The 24126-nt window shown below is 39.2% G+C and overlaps 1 protein-coding gene across 9 annotated transcripts in view; it reads left to right on the top strand.

Annotated features, from left to right (window-relative positions):
- RASAL2 (RAS protein activator like 2) overlaps positions 1-24126 on the top strand; it is a 246775-nt gene that overhangs the window by 190909 nt on the left and 31740 nt on the right. For all 9 annotated transcript variants that reach the window (XM_039881391.1, XM_039881390.1, XM_039881393.1 and 6 more), the window contains 5 exons: positions 7087-7196; positions 16928-17081; positions 18569-18667; positions 19176-19730; positions 22050-22194. In XM_039881391.1, coding sequence (XP_039737325.1) covers positions 7087-7196; positions 16928-17081; positions 18569-18667; positions 19176-19730; positions 22050-22194 — 1063 coding nt within the window. The remainder of the gene's footprint in view (positions 1-7086; positions 7197-16927; positions 17082-18568; positions 18668-19175; positions 19731-22049; positions 22195-24126) is intronic.

Raw genomic sequence — 24126 nt, 5'->3', positions numbered from 1 at the left:
TAATCACCTAGAATTGCTTGATCCCTTGTGTGGTCAGTGATGTGACGAAGTCTCAGGGCGAAGCAGGGTTCTTTCGCCCCTCGCGGTGTTTTCACGTGTGAGGTGATGACACGTCTCTGTGCCTCCACTTCGCGTGTCTTAAGGGAACGGCAGCGGCGCTAGGACACCCGCGAGCCGTCCCTTGTCACCAGCACTGAGGCTTCGGAGCCTGGTTGCGGAGCAGCAGCTTTATTTCAGTTACAGTGGTGCGGGAAAGGCACGTTCGGTCCGCGGGGGATGCTCCAGTTCGCAGGCGGTGAGCAGCCCTCACCGTCTTAGCGTTCGTTTACCAAGCTCCAGAGGAAGGCACCGTTTGGCTCTTTCTTTCCCTGGCAGTTGCTCATTTTAAGCCTTATTTTGACAGAAAATAGTGACTACAAACTAATTAAAGTAAGTCATCTTAGTTGGATCAATTGCTACAACAATGTAGTTGCTTAAAATGATAAGCTTTTTACCATTTTTAAGAGCTGTAGATGGTAGCACCAGCATTTCAAAGGAGAATGGGGTGAGGTAGGATTTGTTTTGAGGGTTTTATTAGTATTCTGGTGGATTAGGTTGGCGTCAGTTACAAGGATGAAGTCGGTCCGTTTGTAGTCTTTTCTTTCTATTTATGCTATTGCATTTTTAGAATATACTTGTAGGAGCATCATTTACTCTTCACATCAACATAAGACATATCATAACTTTATGTGAAAGAGAGAGAAGCATCTTCCTCTTGATATCTATTCTAAAATTTTATATTTGGATTTTTTTCTCTCAGTGACCATAGAATCAATTATATAAAAGTAATTTCAAAGTAATTTCAATAGTGTTTCAATTTTACTTTAGTGTAATTATATATATAAGAGTCCTAGATGAAAATTTTTCTAAGTAGATTGTCACACTCATGTTTTGGGGTTTTTGTGTGTGTGTGTTTTCGTTTATTTTTTGTTTGTTTGTTTTTGCTTTCTTTTTTCCCTCACGTTTTTGAATTGTCATACTGCATTTCTGCCTCTTTGTGGTATATAATTCTATAATAAAAGATGTGTAGAAATTAAGTATAGAACACACAGGGAAATGCATTATACTAGAGTATGTGAAGAGGAATTAGAATGTGGAGAATTAATATAGTGTTGTGGTTGAAAAGCAAGGATTTCAGAGTCAGGCTGCCTGGGCTTGAAGTTCTGCTCTGCCATTTAGCAGCTGTGTGACCTGGGAAAGTCAGATGCCTTCTCTGTATCTCAGCTAGTGACGTGTGATCTGTTGGTGAAGAAAATGCACTGTTCTTATATTATATTGCATCTTCTTGCTCAAAACCATATTAAATCAGTCCACATTTCTATTTTCGTATCTAAAGGTATTTCTCTCTGAAAAGCAAATGCCTATTGATGACTGCCTTGAATGGTCTTGTCTCTCATTGTTGATTTTATTAGAAATCAGAGTAAAAGTTGAGGCCCTCACAGTGGCTTGCAGGATCAGTAAGCTGTCACCACCTGCCCCACTGCTGAGACCAGCACCACCCTGCCTCCTCTCTGACTTCATTTCTCACAATCCCAGCCACACTGGCTCTTGGCTCTTTCTTGAACATTCTAGGCATGCTTCTGCCGTAAAGCCTCACCCAGCCTGCTCCTGCTGCCTGGAATGCTTTTTCCTCTGACATCTGCACGCTGACTCACCTCCTTCTGGTCTCTACTCAGTGTAACTTTCTCCTTAAGGCCTACCGTGACCACTTGATGTTCTCAACACTTTACACGGCTCCGTTTTTCTATAGTGCTTATCTCATGATTTATTATGTTCTTTGTGTATTGTCTGTCTTATTCCACAGTATATAAGCTTAATGAAGGTAAATATTTTTGTTTGTTTCGTTCACTGGTAGGTCTGAAGTGCCTCAAGTATCTGGCAAATAGTAGGTGCTCAGTAAACACATGAACGAAAGAAACTTTTTAAGTACTAGTAATATACTGGGTTTAAATCCTAACTCTTCGTTTATTAAGTTTGTTACCGAAAGCAAGTTACTGAATTACGTACACTGTGGAGTTGTCGTGTCAATTATGTGGTATGACATGTTGGAAAATCCTGGCCGACGCTTGATAACCAGGAAGCCTTCGGTAAGTTCATTCCGTCAACAGACGGTGATGGGATACTTATGATGCGCCAGGCATCACTGGCCACCTCACCGAGCAAAACAGCCGAAAAGGCCTGCTGCCGTGGAGCTCGTCTCCCTCCCTTTGTTGTTGTGGTTTCTAGGAAGAAAAGGCCTGATCCCACCTCGCCCATTTAGTCGTCTCTCGCCCTAGATTCAGAGTCAGTTAATTCTTACAGGTACCCACTTTCACTCCTTTTGAATTCAGTTATCTTATTCTTTGAATTGGTCCCAGAAAAAGGAGTTTTTAATCCTCATTTTACAGATAAGAATTCTGAAACTTAGAAGTTGTGACTTGTTCAAGGTCATCCAACCAGGAGAAATCGGAGCCAGGATTTGAAGCCCCACGAGGTCCCTGCTCTTTCCATGGTGGCACTTGTAGCAGAAACACCATGGCGTATACTCATTTCACTGCCTATTTTATTTCCGGTCTACAAACATTCATTGAGCCCCACTAAATGTTAGGTGTCAGACCTGCCCTGGGAATGCAGATTGTCTAGTTCCTGCCCTGAGGAGTCCAGCGTTTGGTAGGGAAGACTTGCCACATAAGCGGGCATGCACCGTGCTGCATGGAAGGCTAGTTCTGTTCATGGATACCTGGACGCACAGCGGAGGGTCAGGACATGCTGGAAAAAGACACGCCAGAAGGGATCATCCCTGAGTTGAGTCTGAAAGGATGCCTTGGCCAGGAAAAAGGGAGGGAGTAGAACAGTAGCAGAGACTCGTGGTGAACGGAGAGGACTCTAGGCTCTTAGAGTTGCTGGAGTGTAAAGCACGGAGCAGGGAATGGCCAGGGATCAGGCATAGTTAGTGGCTGCCAGATGAGACCACATTCTGCAGGCAGGACTCTTACCAGGACCATGCTTCTCGCTACCTTTATGTCAGTTACCCACCCAGGGAAGAGGAATTGCGTGGTACAAGGCCTGCTACCTTTACGTAAGGAATTGCTCAGGAGAGGGTAGTGGGCATGTGGGCAGCATACACCCTGAGCTTCCCCAGAGGGAGTGATGCGGAGGCATAGTAGAAGCCAAGCCCAGCTTGGAGATGGTGAATTTTTAGTGGCAGGAGTTTATTCAGCGATGTGGTCTTCCTGAACAGCTTAGTCATGGAGCCAGAATTTAAACATTGATCCAGTGTTGATTTCGGATAGCTGGTGATTAAGAGGGTTGTTGGTGGGAGAACAGCTTCAGAAGACTGGCCACGAAGTCCTAGCTGGATGGAGAAGGGACAGGGACAGGGAGAAAATGGGGTGGTCGAGAGACTGGAGGATCCTGTGAGGTTGAAGAGCGTAAGTATTGGGAGAAAAAGATACGATCAGGAAGAAAAGTCACAAAGAAGAACATTGCTGTTTAAGATGTCTGAGGTGGAGGTTCTCTGAATGATGGTAAGATCTAGGACGGCTGAAGAGGAGGCTGAGGATTACTGCAGGCACGGAATTGTGAGGCTAGGGTATTAGATGGATCACGACCTGGTTATTTACTAGTATGGTGTTAAGAATTAAGAGACAGAAATATTGCAAGCTAGGGACTAATGCCTTAATGAATAAAGGAAGGGAAAGAGATTAATGCATGAGAACAGCAAGGAACGATAAAGGATGCTAAATCAAGATGACGTGAATCTCAAAGAACATGCTTTACTCCAAACCATTATTTTGTGGAATAAAGTTATTTAATGGAATAATGGTTTGACTCCGTAAAGCTGTTCATGGTAAGCTTGAAAAATACCAGCGCCTCGTCCAGGGCACCACCCAGTATTGGGCAGGGAAGAATGGAAAGCTTCTATCAAGCAGGGCTCTGAGCTATACGGTGTTCTGGGAGCAAACCATGTTTCGGTCACATCAAGAAGATGAAAACAGAATTTTGTGTAGCAGATTCTTCTACCTCCGTGAAATATGACTAACCACCCTGGGCAATCTTAAACTTTTCCTTATCTGTATTCCAAAAGTAGCCATAATTTCGTGTATATAGTTATCAGATGTTTATTGAGCACTAACTAAGGTTTAGACGCTGTAGTAAATATTAAGATAGGATTAGCATTATACCTTCCCTCAAAAGTTTAAGGACCAATGGGAGCAATAATGATACATTAATAGCTGGTCAAACCACCTCTCCAATCTTGTTTTTTGCTGCTACTCATCGTATACCAGCCAGACGAAACCTGCTCATGTCCCGGTGTTGCTGCATCCATGCCAGTTTCTCACGCTGAGCCGCACATGGTACCCTCGTCCCTCAGCGCACTGCCTGCCCTTCTGGATCTAGCACGTTCCACTCCTTTTCTATAACTTCCCCTTATTTCTCCGCATGATGTAACCTCGTCTTTCTCTGAATCCCTGAAACCGTTTCTTATGTACCTCTCTAAAACAATACCATGTTTCACCAGTTCTAAGATGCACAGTTTTCTCACTTTTTAACACCTCTGTAGATTACTCTTTTAAGATATACTTTGTCATCAACGCTCTTAAAAGAATACAGGATGATGTTCTGCGGACTAACATAAACAACAGCTCCTCTGAGTCAAATAGTAGCTCAGAAGAACGAAAAAGCATTAGGAATACCTTATCAGTTTATTTTGCATATATTATTTGTATGTATACACTGTGTGGTACCTGACAAAACCTGCCTGAATAAGTTTTTTAAAAACTTTTCCTTTAATGCAAAATTAAAAGTCTAAGCGATAAAACATTGTGTTAGTTTAATTGGCAGCTTTTTTCTTAGTGTACATAAAATAATGGTGTGACTTACAATCAGCAGTGTGCTAGATTCAAAGAAATGGGATAGTTAACTTAACTTTTATTTTGTGGTTGGATATGCCAGGTGTTGAGAACGTGTACCTTCCTAATTGCATCATATATATTTATGTTTCATTTCTAAATCTTATATTAAACTAGTGCCACAAAAGACACAGGTAGGGTACTATATAAGTGAACATCTGCTAGTACATTCTCAGTTAACTTCTTAACTGTGTTTTTGTTAGAAATGCCTTTCTATGATATTTGGTCAAGTCCTTGGGCTGGATCTCAATTAATTTTTCGAACTAACCGTAAATGAACCTAACAGAATTCTGTAAACTTAGGGCTGGTTTGCTGACAACATTTCTAAGCAAATATGACTCATCTTGATTGAAGCATTGCAAGTGGTAAATAAAGCCTTAGAGAACACACAGCAGCGACACTGAGATTGTACCGGAGAGCAGACAAATGCCCGTCTCTAAGAAATACAGTACTTTCAAAAATAACCTTGTTTCCTTCCCTCCGATCAATCTCTCTACACCTCAAATGAAAAAACAGCCGAGGGAATTATGTGTATATGATATTTTCTGGGACTTTTTACCTTTATTTTTTGAGCTACAAGAACAACAAGAAATAACATAAACATTTTTTTTAGTCAGCAATATAGTTCTACTTCTGATTTAAATGTTTGTTTCCATTTTTCTCTAACGGAAAGAGCAATGCCAGTGTGTTTACAAAACACTTGTCATAGAATAGTATACTCGACTGTTCACCAAATATTTCCATTTCTCTTTCAGGATACATGATAGGGTTGTACATACTTTATTAATTAAAATTGGGTGTGGCCATGTGACCTTTCTGTCCGATGAAATGAGACCGGATGTGACATGAAGCTTCAAGAGCTAGTCCATAACTTGTCACACTTCCTTTCTCCAGCTGCAGTGACCGTAGAAGCACACAGATGTAGCCTCTCTCAGCCGAAGCCCCTGAGTGAGGAGGGCGTAAAGCCAGGCCCAACTCCCTCGGCTGGCCTGCTCATAGACACATAGCATGTTTTATGCCACTGAGATCACGGGGTTTTTAGAAAAGCACACCCTAGCTTTTCCTGATGAGTATAGTCTTCACCCCAAAACAGTGGGCTTTGGTGATAACTAAAAGAATATAAAAGATTTGATGTGCTGATATTGGCTTAGCATTTCTTTTTCTTCCTTATGGAAAAATATTTACTGGACACAGTTTCTATCAAATAATAATTATCTCCAAGTGATTAGGGTCATTTTCCATGCATCAAAATAGTTTTCTTTGAGTTACAACATTTTCTCAAGACATTTTGACATAGTTCTGTAAGATGTCCTTTTAAATGCTAACAGTAGAATTGTTTCCTGAAAGCAGTGACCATCATCATTCATTCTTGTATTTATTCTTTTATTCAACTCCCTTTTATGGAAAGCCCATTATTTGCCAGATGCTAAGACTAGGAAGGTGTTCGGGGAACTCTAGATAGCTTAGTGGAAAGTGGCAGGAGGCAAGCAGGGGCCAGAATTGTAAAGGACTTTGTTCTTCTGATGTCTGAATGCTTTAATGTTTTCATAAATGATACCTATTTCATTTTTAAATAATTTAACCACATTTAAAACTTAATTTTACAAATATCACATCCAAGTTGATACAGACCAAACGTTGACACTTTTGAGGCCACCAGCACATCGCTTTGTGCTCATCACTTAGCTCTTTTTCTTAATTCCTCCAGTGCACCAGTCAGGACCTTGTCACCTCTGGGCCTTTGCACGTGGTATTCTCTTTTCCTGTTTTCCATTAATTTAGTTCGGGAAATCGCCGCATGCTATTTCTATTGAAATTGCTGACACCATCTTCATAGAAAGGAGTATGTTTTTCTATATCATAGTTTTGAAAATCCCGTTGGAGTTAGAAGTTTCTCTACCATAAGCTAGTATAGAAACTAAGAAATTAAGTGCTATCAAAAAGTTGAATTATCCCAGTCATCACTGAAGAAAAAAGGGTTTCATCACATGACCAGGTGGCTTCAAGCAACAAAATAAGAACTTAAAAGCTGGATTCTGTTTCTGGTGTTCAGTATAAAAACCTGAACATCACTTGCAGAGGTAGCGCGGGAGAGTAGGGAGGCGGCAGCTTCCTTCGGCTCGCCCTTTCCTCACCTTGTGACGTTTCATTCCAGGGGTTCTTCAGCAAGCGCCTGAAAGGCTCCATCAAGAGGACCAAAAGCCAGTCAAAGCTTGACAGAAACACGAGCTTTCGGCTTCCATCCCTTCGCAATACGGACGACAGGTAGGAAGTTAAATTGCTTAAAACAGAGAAAGCAGTTTTACGGTGGGTTTCCGTTAGGCATTTTGGTCTTCTCCAACATCGCATCAGTGACAATTGGAATGATCCAATACAAAAGTTGCTTTTTTTGTCTTGCTCATATTGAGACAAGGTATAAAATGTTAGCTCAAATACCCAGCCAGTTCAAGAATCTTATAATAATATTGGCAAGTGTGTGGATACATAAGAACTTAATTTAAGAATCAATTGTGCTGTTTCTATAGAACCAAGCTCTAGTGGTCGGAGATGTATCTTTCTTTTGTAGAATAACTGTATGGGATGATGATGATGATGATAGCTAACATTTTTTTGAGCACTGTGCTAGATGCTTTATACATATTGTCTTTTTAAATCTTTATAATAACCCTACAAGATAAATATTACCGTTATCACTATTTTACAGATGGAGAATCTGAGACATGGAGAGGTTAAGTAGTCTTTCCCAAGGTCATACAGCTTAATAAATAGCAAAAAATGGTATTCGAACTTAAGCAGTTTGGTTCTAGAGTCCATACTCTTCACTATTACATTGCTCTTTGTGTATAGCTTACGGAATCGGTCCGATTGGTTTGCAGTGACATCTAGAAGACATATATGAAAAGGAAGCCTGGATTTCAGTAATTGGGACTACCAGCTCGAGTAAACCTCAGATGTATAGCTTGCTAAGGATAGCAACTAAATTCTAAAATCATTGAACATGTGCTAGGACGGACACATCTTTAACACTTCATGCCTCCATAATTAATAAATACAATTTAGGAAATGGTACTTTTTGTATCTTAACACATCGCCACCATCACCAGTATTTACTGAGTGCTTACTATGTGCCAAGCATTTTTAATGTAGACTCTCATGTAATACAAATCTAGATACTACTATTACTATCCTCTGTTGGGGGTACACTGTTGCCCCCAGTAGAAGAATCCGTTGTTGGGAAGAAGGGAAGGTTGGATATTACAAAGACAACTAGCAGTCTCTGACATAAGAAGGAGGTTGATTTACCAACCGCCCCCATTCCCACCCCTAGCAGTAGGGAAGGGTTCAGCTCCCACCCAGCTCTAGAAGGCCAGCAGCCAGGCTTACCTTTATCACATGGCAAGTTTGAGGAACTGAACCAGCCCAGATAAAAAGACCTACAGATAGTGACATTTGTGCTCCTCCACCACAATCCCCGCTGGTAATCACACCCCTAAGTATATTCAAGAGAAATGAAAATATGTATTATTACAAACACTTGTGCGTGAATGTTCATAGCAACATTATTCAAAAAAGCCAAAAAGTCATGGTGATCCAAATGTCCATCAACTGCTGAATGAATAAACAGAACATAAGACGTTCGTGCAATATATTATTTAGCGATAAAAAGGAATAAAGTACTGATACATGGTACAATGTGGATGAACTTTGAAAACTTTATGCCAAGTGAATGAAATCAGTCACAAAAGGTCATATATCATATGATTTAATTTCTATGAAATGTCCAGAATAGCAAATCTTTAAAATCTTTAAAGACACAAGATTAACGGAGATGTGGGGATATGGAGATACGGGTGGTAGATGAGAAATGACTGCTAATGGACATGAGGTTTCTTTTTGGAGTGATGAAAATGTTTTAAGCTTAGATTGTTGTGATAATTCCACAACTCTGAATACGCTGAAAACTGTACATTGAAATGAGTAGATTTTATAGTATGTGAATTATATGTCAATAAAGATGTTCAGTATTTTAGGGGAAAAAAACAGCTGGCCAGGAAGTACTCTGCAGCGAAGCTCATTAATCCATAAGCTTCATTCCAGCACACAAAGCTTCCCTTGAGCTTTTTAGTACTTTACTCTTAAATATTAACATATAGCCAAGAATCTTCAGGTATTTGAGGAAAATCTCCAACCTGAATGAGAGAGAGCAAAACAAATAAACAGGAGAAAAAAGAACCCAAAAGAAACAGACAATGCATAGAGCCAAAAACAACTTTAAAGTATAATGAATATTTTCAGAAGATAAGACTGTGCATCAATCAAACAAGCAAGATACTGTAAGAAAAGGAACATCCATGAAACAAGAAAGACAGTCGGAAATTAAAAATATAAAAGCTAAAGTCAAATCATTCTCCCAGAAAGTAGAACAGAAAATGAGAAAATAAACCCAGAAGATTCTAGAAAAGAGAACACAGAAAAACTTAGGAGAGGAAATTGTCAAAGAAATAATACAAGAAAATTTCCCAAAACACAAAAACACAAATGTCTGCATCGAAAAGGCTACCAGATTCCCTGCACAGTGAATGAAAAAAGACCAGAGATCACCCCCCCACACTACACGCACACATCCATTCACATCATCATGAAATATTGGAGCACCGAGGCTTTAAAAATATCTTAAAAGCTTCTAGAAAGAAAAAGTAGATTACATATGAAGGAGGAGCGAAGAGTTGCATTGGAATTCTCAGTAGAAATATTGAAAAACAAGACAATGGAGCAATGTCTTTAGAATTCTAGGTGGAAATTACTTTCAACCCAATATGCCATAGACAGGGCAGTCCTTGAATGTCAAACTGAGAAGTTTGGAGTTTATCATGTAAGCAGGGGGAAACTTTTAAACATTCTTGAGCAATCAGAATTGTGCTTTGTATAGATTAGTCCAGCAATGAAGTTTCAAATGACTTGCTTTACAGACGCAAAGTTTGAGAGACCAGTTAGCAAAAAACTATTTGTAAGAAATGATGAAGGCTCTAAGAAGGATAGTGGCAGTGGGAATGAAGAGGCAGAGATAAGATAGGAGGGACATTTTAGAGGCAAAATCAATAGGATGTCACAAAGTCATCATTGTTCTAAAGCCAGCTAATCAGATAAAAGCCAGTAAAGTGATTTCCTAGAATCAATATTGGCAGCATTTTCACATTAAAGCCATGTCATATGGGAGGGTGTTGGGACACAGAAAACTCTGCCATTTCTGCCATCTATTCAAATGCACTTTGAAAAGTTCAAAAAACTAGAAAATGCTGAAAATCGTGGTCATACTACATTGTCAGGCGTTCCAGGGTTCCAGGTGCCTGTGAGGCTGACTCTAGAAGTACTGCTTAAAAACTACCCAAAGTTTTGAGGTAACTATAAGCACAAGTAGTAGAATTTTTCTCACCTTTTTCTAATGCCCCTCAAATAAAAACCTTCAAAGTTATGTCCTCAGTTCTGAGGCTCACTAACAAAACTTGGTTTTAAAAGTATCTGCTTATTTGTTCTTTGTCAGGAGATACCTAAAACTAAGTGTGGTATTCATTTGTAGGAGGGAGGGTGGATTTCAGAACAATATACAGAGCTTCTTAAGTTTCTCTTAATTTAAACTAATTTTTTACCTTTTTATTTTGAATTTATATATTCACAAGAAGTTGTAAAAATAGTACAGTCTTACAAACTTTCTCCCAGCTTTCCCCAGTAATATCTTATAACTACAGTATAATATCAAAACCAGGTAATTGACATTGGTACAATACTATTAACTAGACTACAGACATTTTTCAGTTTACACCAATTATTATATGCAGTCATTTGTGTGTGTTTGTAGTTCTGTGCTGTTTAATCCTATGTGTAGATTTGTATAACCACCACCACAGTCAAAGTACAGAATTGTTCCAATACCAGAAAGAACTCCCTCGGCTACAGTCATCCCTGTCTCCCCCACCCATCCCTGACCCCTAGCAACCACTGATTCGTTTTCCATCTCTATAATTTTTTATTTCAAGAATGTTATTTAAATGGAATCAAGTAGTATGTAATAATTTAAAATTGGCTTTATTTTCACTAAAAGAACACTCTTAAAATCCATCCAAGTTGTTGGATCTATCAGTTTGTTCCTTGTTGTTGCTGACGAGTGTTCCTTAGTATGGCTGTACCAGGGTGTATTAAACCATTCACCCACAAAGGATATCTGAGTGATTCTTAGTTTTTAGCTTTTATGAATTAAGTTGCTGTGAACAATAGTGTACACAAGTCTCCACCTCTCTGGGATGAGTACACAAGAGTGCTATTGCTGGGTTGTATGATAAGTACATTTTTAGGTTTATAAGAAACTGTCAAACTATTTTCCGGAGTACATGTACCATTTTACATCCCCACCAACAATGGTTATGGGGTCTTTCTGTGTTCCAAGAGATTTTCGCCAATGTTTTCTTGTAGAAGTTTTATGATTTTTAGCTTTTCTTTTTAGGTCTGTGACTCATTTATTTAATCTATGGTTGCATTAAATAAAAGATCTTGACTCAGTTTATTTGTGTTCAGTCTAAGATATTAATCAAAGCCGCAGACTTGCCCAAGCCAAGCCGGTTACAGGGAGGCTGCCTGCCATTGTGTTCCTTGCATCTACCTCTATTATAGTGCCTGATACATAATGCACACCAAGTAATTACTGGATGGATAGATGGATTCATACATATATTCATTTATTCAACCAAATTAGAAGCTAATGGGAAAGCAGATAGTCATGAATTTTGAAATGATTAACAAATGTCATTGAACTCCATCCGTTTTTTCCTCTTTTATCCTCTTTTCACTCATACTTAATTTTATGGCAATAATGAGACTAAAAGTCTAAATTCAGAAAGAAAAGTTATTAGTCTTTCTACTCATCCTTTAACTAGTAGGTATGTTAGTTGAGGTGGTTTATGAGTATGGTTTGGTTTAGTTTCATGGGAGTCTTTTAATTCAATATAGTTTTGTTTATATTAAATTGTTTAATAGGCACTATTAGAGTTTATTCCATTTGCAATTTAAAGAGACACAAAAAGGGTGTATTACAATACGGTACAGTTTCTGTAGAGAGCTTGTTCCCTAGAGTCTGTCATGTTGGAGGCCAGTTGAATTTTCTGCCCTCCAGAACATGTTTTAATATTTATAGTCTTGTCTTCCTTCTGTGTCCACCTTCACTGTATATATACGTGCACATGTACCAAAATAGGTTGAATGTCATGTTTGTCTATGATGATGAATTTCCTTTCCAAGAGTATGTTCATTTTAAGTGACAACTCAGGCTGACAAGTATCCTTTTTTGCCATTAGCAGCTGGGCTCATTACACCATCCTGTCTAGAGACTGAGAACCGGGAGAAGGAAGATCAGCAGTCTATGTTTCCAAAAATAGCTTTTTTGTGTGAGTGGTTGTATGGCATTTTTTTAAGCTAACATAAAAATCAGTGAGTAATAGGGGCAGCAGGAACTGGCTTTAAGCTCCCCAGGTAAAGAAGTGCTGTCAGGGTCCTCGGGAAGGACATCTTTTTTTAGTCTACACGTAGAACTCTGGCAAATGAACTTTAATTTAATTTATTTCATCTTCCTTCCTTCCTTCCTTCCTTCCTTCCTTACCTTTCTTCTTCCCTCCTCCCTCCCTCCACTCTTTTAATTTAGGGATGGAAACCTTTAAAATGATAGTACAGAAAAGGATCTGCTCTTTCAAACAGAAAACATCAGTTGGATGTTTTCACAGATATCAGATTGAAAAACAATTGAAATCAGGGAGCAGGTAAAGCTACATTTTTCCCAAAGTGAGATCTCAGATGTAGTTTTTAATAAACTGATCAAACCCTATATATACTCGCCGATAGAGTATTAGAACACCTAATTTGGTTAATTACTACCTGGGAAATTTTCAAATGAGGCAGAGTGCCTTAGGAGTACATACTGGTGAATACAAGCGTGTATTGCTGCACCCAGCTTATGGCTGAGCTGCCTCTTCAGGAATTCAGTGAAGCAGTCTGAAATCAGAACTGCCAAGCCAAGCAGAAATTCACCTGCACTGGAGTACAGGATTTTGTGTGGCAATAAGCATATTTAATTAAGTTTCCCAAGTTTGGGACTAAATCTGTAAACATGTGGCAGATTGAGCTAGCACATCCAAGCACCATTGGTGCTTTGGGGAAAATATGGCTTTTTAAAAAATTGGATGGTAAAGCTGAGTAAAATCCAGCTGTGTTTTGCTTAACACTGCACTAATCAAAGTTCTTTGACTCCTTCTTTTCCTCATCACTGTATCCAGTGGTGTGTATGTTGCTCCTCTTCCCCCACTATTCACTTTTCTTTTAAGACCCATTTCAGATAGGGATGTGGGTTAAAGCAATGTAATACTCATTCACCATAGTAATAGAAAATAAACCTCTCCTGCCTTGTAGCAGCAGATAATCTTCACCAGCAAAGCAGTTAGATTTTTGACCCTTAATTAGCACATTGCTAGAGCTCATGGAGTTGACACAGAAATCAGGTGTCTGCTGACCCTAAAACAGAAGTGTGAAGAATACGGTGCCCATTTGTTAGAAGCAAAATTGCTTCTAGGAAGCAGTTTCCCAATTAAATCGAGAAGTAGTCATACTGGAGCCCTGAATTACGCACACATGGAGTTTGGGGTTGTGGGATAGGAGTGCGGGGGTTGGGATGAGATCCCTGGCCAGTAGTCAAGGGATTCCCAATGTCCACTTTGGAGGCGGGGTTTGTTGATGAAGGCCATTGTCAGATTGGGCTGAGAAAAGTTGTTTTAAAACTTATTCTCTCAATAAATCTACATTCATAGAGATGCAAAGCACCATACAGAGCTGCTAAAATTCTCTAATTAGCAGATCGAAGGAAAATCAATTCATATGAAGGCACAGGAAGTGACAAACATGATTTACAGGGGACTCGGGGTTACTAATGCTATTATATAGAAATATTTGTACAGATAAGTCCCCACCCCCTGCCTCCGCCATTCCTGCCCCCAGCCATTCCAAGGCTGCTTGATTTTCCTGTTTACAGCAATCCTGCTTCTCTGGGAATTACATCTGTCTTCTCAGAGACACTTTCTTCCCAGTACAGGAAGATCTCGCTTATTTACGCAGTAGTAATGTCGAGCATGTTAGTGACTTGGTGTTCAGTTCATGGGAGTGTGGATGTGGGTGTGTGTACACACACATACATAGGAGATTCTGAACTGTGTATGAATAATCGCGGTTTCAGGGACTAGGAGTAGTTTTGAATTCTAATCACATATGGCTTGGTTGTGATATCTGTTTATGGCAGCGTTTGGAAGTTAGACCCAGGTATCAAAATGAAATTTGGTCGGCATTGGAAATACAGTGAATAAAGAATTTTATCCAACTTTGTGTAAAAGAAAAAAGAATGAGTAACCCAGTTAGGATGATGTAAAATCAGACCTAGAAACAGTAAACCAGGGTAAGCACTGCACAGGGACTAGAACAGACGTGAGAGGAAGATTGGACTTGCAAGGTGGGCGTAACAAATACCTTCCAGAAAGGGGCTGGGAATGGCCCAGCTCTGTTCCCCAGCGGAGTTAAGAGAGTCCCCTCCACCCCCAGGTTGCCTCAGTGTTTTCCTAAAGCCTTTGACTCTGAGAAGTTGCACGTGGAAGTGGGCAGAGGCCTCGCGCTCCTTCCCTTCTGTCTTGAAACGGTCAAGCCTGCGGCGGGCTCCAGAGTCCTTCCAGCGCCGCTTCTCCCTGCCGCCGCGGCTCTAATCCGCTTACAGGTGTAGCAGCACCATGGCAACGGGCCCAGCCTAGCGCCCAGGAACCTCCGCGCTGTTACCTCAGGGGCTGGATGCCGCCTGAGGAAGAGAAGGAGGACGAACGCCTGGGCTGCAGTCCTCTCGGAAGATGACTTCATGCTCCCTCGCTTGTCCTTCTGTTCTGCTTCTGCTGAAGACTTGAAATTACGCCTGGAAAACACTTATCCAAAGATGTTACCAGTGACCGCGGGCGGCAGGGACACTGTCTTCTATTGGTTCTTGTCTTCGGAATGGAGAGTTGTTTTCTGAGACGTAGTTCAGGAAGTGACTTGCTGTACCGTGACATGTGGCACCGCTATGCTTTGGGGTTGCACTGCCAGGTGGCTGTACAGTTGCTTCATGTAGGTAGACATTTATTGCATTTGAAACAAAATTAATTTCTGTTTTAGAATATTTTCCTAGGAAATTTTAAAAATAAAAGTAAGCCTTTTCTCATACCTCCTTCTATTTTAAATATGCCTTTTTCTTTCCTACTGAGAGCTTCCTACCACATCATGGGAGGCTTTTTCCCTCCAAACAACTCCTCCTGGGGAAAACGGGCTGGAATTGGGGTTTTTTTTTTTTTCTGTATGTTTAAGAAAGATTATAGTATCCTGTTGCCTCAGCCAGGCTTCCTATGAAGCATGTTGGGAAAGGTTGTATGGTAATTACACTCGAGTAAAATTGTTTTAGCATTTAGCTATTTACAGTTGTAGTTGCAGTATTTAACATGTCATTGTCTTATCTAATAGAACAAAAGAAAATAAATACGGAGCTGTGAACATTGTTATATTTTTGCATCCAAAACATTAGGTGGTTTTTGTGCATGTTTTGTATTATCAATAGTAAATATAGTTATTGACTTTTGACCTTAAAAAGGCTGCTGAATATCAGGGCACACATTTTTTACCCTAAACATTAAATGGTGGTTGGGTTTCTGTGTGTGGAAGGAAGAATTGTTGCCTGAGATGTTTTGTACTGTGTGAAGTTTGATTAAATGCTGTTAGAATTAGGAAAGAGGGAAAGAACAGCCTTTAATGCTACTTTCCTGTATCTCATTACTTTATAATTCAACTGAAAGTTACTCTGACATCAAGAATGTCAGTTCCTTTTAATGTTAATTGTGGTTATTTCAAGGAAATGAACGAAGCTGCTTATTTAATGTTTTGCAAAAACAAATGTCTTTACACGAGGCATTTCTTTTTATCCGTATTACTAGGTACTTCTGCTTGAAATACATGTATTTAACTCTGGGTGTTTCACTCAATAAATACTATAATTATTGAGTAAAACTGCCTGGCCCTTCAGTTCTGGATTCAAGAATATTGTGCTTCCTATTGTTTGACTTCGTTGATTCTTCCAAGGGGAAGGCAGTGTAGTTGTAGCTCTTGTAGTGACGAGAGCCATGATCCCCAGCATTCTGTTTTAAACAGCTAGGAAACAGAAGTAGGATGCCTGAATGGTGTTGACAAAGGTCTGTTCTTCTAGTTGAGAGTTTGAACATTGCTTTTGTGGGTGGGAGGTTTCTTCAAGGCATTTTATTCTTTATTCATATTTATACAGTAAAACATGGACAGAACCAAAAGCTTGCCAGAAAAGAATGTCATATTGAAATGGAAATCAGACCTTTTAAAAGGCAGGGTCTTATGCTGAAAAGCTTGGCTTTAAGTGTGTGCGTGTGTGTGTGCGCGTGTGTGCGTGTGTATTCTGCCAAAGCAGAAACAGAATAATTAGCTACTACTATTTTATCAGTAGTAGACGATAAAGCTATAGCATGAAAAAAAAATATGTCTTTTAATAATACCCTTTCATAAATAAGAATATATAAGATAACCTTGAATAGTATATATTTCCTCATTTCCAAGACAGGAGTGAGGATAAAAACAACGTCTGTAGTAGAGCTCTGAGCTCCCTTGAGACTACAAAATTATAGTATGTTTTTGTGCTTTATTAAGGAAAAAAGTATGTGTGTGTGCATACACAAATATATATATATATATGTTTTAGATGTGCCACATGAATATGGTTATCGTTGTTGTTGTTACAGATTAACTATTAATTTGCTCATTTATTTTTTTCCTTAGGCATTTATACATTTGTTGTTAGCCTCCAGTGCATTAGACCTTCATTTCCTTGTTGGCCAAGCAGTCACACTGTCTTAAATACCTGTTTCTCCTTTCAGGTCTCGTGGGCTGCCTAAACTCAAGGAGTCGCGCTCCCACGAGTCCTTGCTGAGCCCATGCAGTGCAGTGGAGTGTCTGGATCTTGGGAGAGGGGAGCCTGTATCCGTGAAACCACTCCATAGTAGCATCCTCGGACAGGACTTCTGCTTTGAGGTAAAAAAGTATAGAATGAAGAAAGGGTAGTTAAACAGCAAGCAGATTTTCTCTCTAGTCATTCTGTGATTTCAGTCCTCTGGTGTTGATGATTCAGTCACCTTAACTGGTTTTCCATTATCAAAAATTACCTACTTACAGGGAACAGTTTTAGAAATCTATTAATCTAATTATATTAATGATTAAAGTTATTAATGATGGCTTCTCATTCCTTTTGGTTTAATCTGCTTTCGAAATAAATGGGTTCTTAACACATTCTCAGCAGAGGTCACAAGATTAACAATAATATTAAATTAGTATTTTAATTTTTTAGGATTGATAAAGATATCACCCACTATGTTATTATTTTTCTCCTGGAAGTCTAAGCCTCCAACTTTAATAATTCTTTGAGGGAATTGACCAAAACGTAATTTTTCTAACGACAACACGGGCAGTTCAAGATCTGGGACCACGTCTTACTAATTTTTATACTCTCATACACCTCTCCCAGCCCCTGGCACATTGCAGCCGCCTGATTTTTTGCATGAACAAATTGCCCTGTACACTTCAACATGTAACCAATATAAAAAATATCAATGAGTGAGATTTTTTTACAATCTTTTTCTGGAGGGAGTAGTACTAAATCTCATGTATTTTACAGTTATAGCACATCTCAATTTGAACTAGCTACATTCATTTCAGGTGCTCACTAGCCATATGTGGCTAGTAGCTGCCATATTAGATCAGAATATGTCATTTGATCTGATTCACTAGGTTATACTCTGAGACTGAGTTAATATGTGAGCACACTTAGCAATTTGGACAGGTCATTTGTTGGTGTTCTTTTTATGTCGCTTGAACTTGCCCGTATTTGTGGAACTCCATTTAACAGGCTGTATACCAAGCCTAGTGTTAGATGCTAGGCATGTAGATAACATGTTTCATTTTTAAAGGACAGTGATAATAGTGGTCAGGTTAACCTAATAAAGACTAGAAATCAACATGTGGGGTGCCTAGTAGAGGAGAAATGGGTTCCAAAGACAGCAATCCAATACCGGTAGCCCTTTTTAATTTCATTTAGTTCCCATCTATAATATTATAGTGAACGCAGCCCCAAGAAATTGGATGAGCTGTTTTAGAGACGCTCTTTCCTTTTTAGTTATTTTTTTTATTAACTTATTCAGAATTGAGCATAGTCATTTGCAGGTAATTTAAGATGTGGCCTGAAAGGTTTTTAATTTCAACCCTTCTGAGCAGTTTGAGGTTTCTGAGCTGAATTCGCAGTGGCCTTTGTTCTCATACCTGGAGATGAGTGAAGATGCAAAGCACAAAGCGGACGTAGATGTAGATAACAGAAACCACCAAGCCGGCAAATGTCATTTTGGTTTCATGTAGTGTGTATTGGGTTCATAGCTGATCCCTGACTCTTAAGCGATACAGCTGGGAAACTAGAGCCCCCGACCCCTGTGCTTCCCTTTCCTTCCTTATCTCTAATCTTTATCTTGAAGGTTACCTACTTAAGTGGAAGTAAATGCTTTAGCTGTAACTCCGCTTCAGAGAGAGATAAGTGGATGGAAAACCTTCGCAGGACAGTTCAACCAAATAAGGTAAGAGTGGCTTTAAGTGTCTAAAAAAGTCTCATTTTTATAGACGCTTTTAAAACACATTTGCATATTATGCCATTTTATGCTTAAAATAATTTTATTGGCAGATATCATGATTTTACCAATGTGGATAAGAAAACTCAGAGAAGTGAAGTGATTTGCCCAAGTCAGAAGCTAGTACATGATAGAAATGGGACTAGAATCTCAGTTTCTCAACTAATCTCTTTTGATTTGCAGACATTAGTCCAGTTGCCACTCTGCTAGCTACATGAGAACTTATATTACAGGACAATAGTTTTTAAACCCAAGTAAAATAGTATGTATGTGGCTCTCTAAGATTCAGATACATTCTTTAGAGCTTGCTATTATCATGAACAATGAGATAGCAAACTCTTTCATTATTTATTAATTACCTGTCATAAATCAAATAATCAGCATCACCTATTTTAAAAGGAAAATTTGTATTTGTGGGATTTCAGCTCTCAAACTCAGCTCTGTTACCTCTTTATAGGACAATTGCAGACGGGCTGAAAATGTTCTCCGTTTATGGATCATTGAAGCCAAGGACCTCGCCCCTAAAAAGAAATATTTCTGTGAACTGTGCCTTGACGATACCCTCTTTGCTCGTACAACCAGCAAGACCAAAGCAGACAATATTTTCTGGGGCGAACATTTTGAATTCTACAGCCTTCCACCTCTTCATAGCATCACAGTTCACATTTATAAAGATGTGGAAAAAAAGAAGAAAAAGGACAAGAATAATTACGTAGGGCTGGTCAACATCCCCACTGCCAGTGTGACTGGTCGCCAGTTTGTAGAAAAGTGGTACCCAGTGAGCACGCCCACCCCCAACAAAGGGAAGGCAGGAGGACCTTCTATTCGGATTAAATCGCGTTTCCAAACTATCACCATTCTGCCTATGGAGCAATACAAAGAATTTGCAGAATTTGTCACCAGCAACTACACCATGCTGTGTTCTGTCCTTGAACCAGTAATTAGTGTGAGGAATAAGGAGGAGTTGGCTTGCGCCCTCGTGCACATTCTTCAGAGTACCGGCAGAGCCAAGGTAAGTGAAAGAGGAGAGCGCGTTACCCCACATCTCTTCCCCGCCTTTGCGAAGAAACAAACAGCGTTCTGTGGAGGTCTGAGTTAGAGAAATACACTTTGCTGTGGTCAAAAAAGAAAAAAGAAGGAAACCCATTAGCAGGTCTCAGATCCAGAAGAGATGGGGATTATAAAACTAAAGAAATAAAATGGACAGACCACAAAGATTTATTTAAATTCCATTTGCATGAAGGATAGATACCACAGCTAGCTCTTCATCATCTGACAAAATAAATGGTAGTATTGGCGTGATAATCCCATAGTGTGTTCAAGATTATTTTTCTTTAGTTCTAGAATGTGTTATGTGGCGATTTTACTCCTCACTGTATCTTGTTTAAGATTAACTGATGACATATCTCCCAGACACAGAAAGAGGTATTCCAGAAGCATCCTAGGCGTTAGCAAGTGTCTTCATGGGATTAAAATCTATATTTGGAATAAAGATACCAAAGGATGTTATATAATTGGTAGTTGTTTCATGATAGCCTTATCTCATTTCATCCTGGATAGAAGTAAAAATTTAGGAAGACAAAAATGAAATATGCTAATTGTATGAAGAACAACCACCAATTATTAACTGTAATAATTATTAACTGTAATAATTATCACCTCTATGGAGGCAATATTCACTTAACTAGGCTGAGTCACTGTTATATGCAAATTGGTCAGGAAAATTGTATTTCAGACCTAGAGATGTTCACAGAATAATTTATTTAGAACCAAACAAAATAAAGTGCTATTAAGATTTCTTGATACAAGTCAGAATATATCAATATACTCAATATTTTAGTCCCTTATCTAATTGCCTTCCTGTTTGTTATAATTTTTGTGGTTGGATTCACTGATAATCTTCAGCTTTCTGGCATTAAAAAAGCTTAAGAATTGGGGCAAAGTGTCATTGAAATTTGAGTATCATCTTTGAAATTGTATAGATATGTTCTTTCTGCTCTTCAGTTGCTCAAAGTTGAGGATAAATATAAGCTTTTTAAAAACGACTTTATCGTATGATTTTTACATACAATAAACTATACCCATTTAGTGAAAAAGTGAAAAATTGAATGATTTTTTGACAGATAATGTTTCCTCTGAGACCACCGCCAAAATCAAGAAATAGAATGTTAACCTACTCTCAAAAGTTTCTTCCTGCCCCTTAGCCTGAGAGTTTTACTAGTGATTTCTAAGTCTGTAACTCCTTGACACTGTTAAGACGCCCCAGAGTAAATCCCATTAATGTTTACAATGCTTAATTTTAAAGTAAATCAGCATACTCCTTCTGTTTTTGTTTTTCTAGAGACTTTGATATATCTAATGAATCTATAGCATTCAAAATATATGTTATCACATTTCAAACTGAACAATAATAAATACTGAATTTTACATCAAGTTCTTTAAGACTGTTGAGAATGAAGCAGCTGTTTCTTAAGGCCTGGGTTTCTCCTTGTGCCTCCCTTCTGCACCGGGTGGGAGGGGTGGACAGACTGCCTAGCAAGTGAGGTTCGGTGTTAAGTTCAGGAAATTCCATGTTGATACCGTGGACCAGTTTGTGACTTATGCATTCAAAACCTAATATGTGCAGAAACAGGTAAGTGCTGCAAATATAGAGGTGAACAATAATAGACACTATCTTTGGCCTCGAGGGGCATACAGTCTTCTGGGGAAAATAGATATTAATCAAGTAACGAGAGAAATAAATGTGTGCTTACAGTGAGAAGTACAGAGGGAAAGAAATACGGTGCTGTGAGCGTGTGGGCTGAAGAGGCCTGACTCACGGGGTTCGGGGCGGTGTCGGTCAGAGAAGGCTTAGCTGAGGGAACGATGCCCAAAGACCCAAAGGATCTGAGGGGCTACGTCCACGACGGTGGGGCAGGAATGATGTTGGGAGGCGGCAGAACTGAGCAGCGTTTGCACAAAGCTGTGAACAGTCGCACCATGTGTTAGAAAAGGCTTGGCGTACCAAGGACCCGAAGACCCTCGAGGCCGGGTCAGAATGTACAGATATGGTGCAAGGCGATGCTGGGAGGTTGTCGGAAACCAGAAAATACAGAGACGTGTAGGCTGCTCTCAGAATTGTGGTCTTTATCCAAAGTGCAAAGGAAAATCTGCGAAGGAATTTTACACTTAGGGATAGTGGCACCTAAAATGTTATCCTGACTTTTCTTTGAAATGTATCTGGTAGCTTTAGTTTTGAAGCAGGGTTCCCAAGATGTCTGATACTTCATCAGTCTCTTCTGATGTATATTTATTCAGTTGCTTTCTGCCTGATTGAACATTGTTCTACCAGGACTTTCTGACCGACTTGGTGATGTCTGAGGTGGACCGTTGTGGAGAGCATGACGTCTTGATCTTCAGAGAGAACACCATCGCCACCAAGTCCATTGAGGAGTACCTCAAGCTGGTGGGGCAGCAGTACCTTCATGATGCGTTGGGTATGGAGAAGAAACACATGTTCTCTTTTCTTCCCCTTGTGATTTCAAGTTATTTCGTCCACATAAGACAAACAGATTGAGCTAATTGAGCTCGAATTCTGCATGTTGTTTTAGTCAACGAGTGTGTTAAAGTTTGAGTGCAGCTTTAAGGAGTCTCTGCAGTACTAACTCACCAGTGGAGAAACAGCAGATGGGTTTATTAGGATTTGTACAGAAAGATAAAGCTCATTAGCATATGCAGCTACCCCCAGATGCCCAAGTTCCTGATTTTGCAATACGTAATAATATTGGTAGGTGTCACTACTGAAGGTGGCCTGTTTCCCCAAAGTGTTGGGGATTTATATGTGATATGAACATATCACTTAAGTCTTGGAAGTGTTAACATTTGTTATCATGAATCAAAAACTAAGAAACTCTTGCCTATTCCCACAACTTTCAATTTCTGTCTTTGAGGCCTCCAGAATTTTCAGCAATAACTAATTTTTGTTCACTCAGTAGTTCCTGCTGACTAGGCCACTCACTTGCAGTTCCAGATTTGGTCACGGAATTCAGGCGCCAGCCTCTAGAGTAAGGCACTGTGCTGGGCACTTGATGCGTGAGTTCCTTGAGGAACAGTCATTTCTTTCCATTCCCAGTGCTTCACTCAGACTGTAGACCAGCGCTGCCCCATAGAAACATAATAGAGTCACGTACGAGTAATCTAAATTTTCTGGTAGTCACAGTATAAAAAGGATAATGAGAAACAGATGAAACTAATTTTAATAACTTTATTTAACTCATTATATCCAAATATTAGCAGGTATTCAGTATAAAAATTACTAATAAGGTTTTCTAGTTTTTCCAGACTAACTCTTTGAAATTCAGTGGATATTTTACATTTATTGTATATTTCATTTTGCACTGACTCCATGTGAAGTGCTAACTAGTCGCATGTGACTATCAAGAGTAGACAGTGAGGTATGTTGAGGGAGTAGATAGATTTTTGCCCTCAAGGATCTTACAACGTTGGGAAGTAAGAAAGATGAGGGTATTCGTCTAACCGTAGGGAGAGAAATCGTGTGCTTTTTTCAATGAATTAAATAAATTATTCTGGCTCATACTTTACTTGCTTTCACAAGCCTGTAATAATATATTTGAGGAAGATTTTATAATAAGCAAATAAAAAAGCTTCACAATGATGAAATCTCAGTAAACCAAAAAATAATAATAAGTACACCTGAGCACTCTGAATAAAGTTTTGCTGTATTTCATATACTTTGAGCAAAAAAGAAAAAGAAAATAGATGGTATTTCCAGACCGCTTAAAGAATTCTCAAATAAAATTAAGTTCAAAGTTACCAGTCATACTGTACAATCTTCATTTATCTTGATTAATGAAGATTGATTATTTACTGCACAGGCTCTGCCTCAGACTTAAATCTTCCATCCATTAGTGCCTTTACCTTTCTGATTGAAGTCAGGTTGCATGTTGACACACGGGAAGTACCACTGGGAGATACAGAATAGAAGATTTGATAAAGACCATAATTCTGCTACCATCCTCGGTAGCAGAAGCAAATTGTTTTTAGCAGTAATGTGTCCACACCTATTGACTTATTTCTACACATGAAATTTGGATGCTAGAGAGTAATGGATTAGTGATTTACATAAAAAACACATAGAACATTCTGGGCACAAACTTCCATCTAAACCACATCGGGAGCACCCACCTCCTTTGGCTCTGATGTTCTTCAAAGGAAGAAGGCGGATGTAAATGGATATTCGAATCTCTCTTAGTAGTTTTTGATCGAGTAAGCAGCTTCTAGGTACAAACTTAGAAGGGTTCACCTTTCAGTGTGGTACTTTCCACATTATCAGACATAGGCTGTAGTTTCAGAAATGAAAATAATTTGCTCTGTTTGGGAGCACTGTAGACAATTTATTTCCGGACCCT

Source organism: Pteropus medius, unplaced genomic scaffold (genome assembly GCF_902729225.1).
Source record: "Pteropus medius unplaced genomic scaffold, Ma_sr-lr_union100, whole genome shotgun sequence".
NCBI lineage: Eukaryota > Metazoa > Chordata > Mammalia > Chiroptera > Pteropodidae > Pteropus > Pteropus medius.
This window is presented reverse-complemented; position numbering and strand designations above follow the sequence as displayed.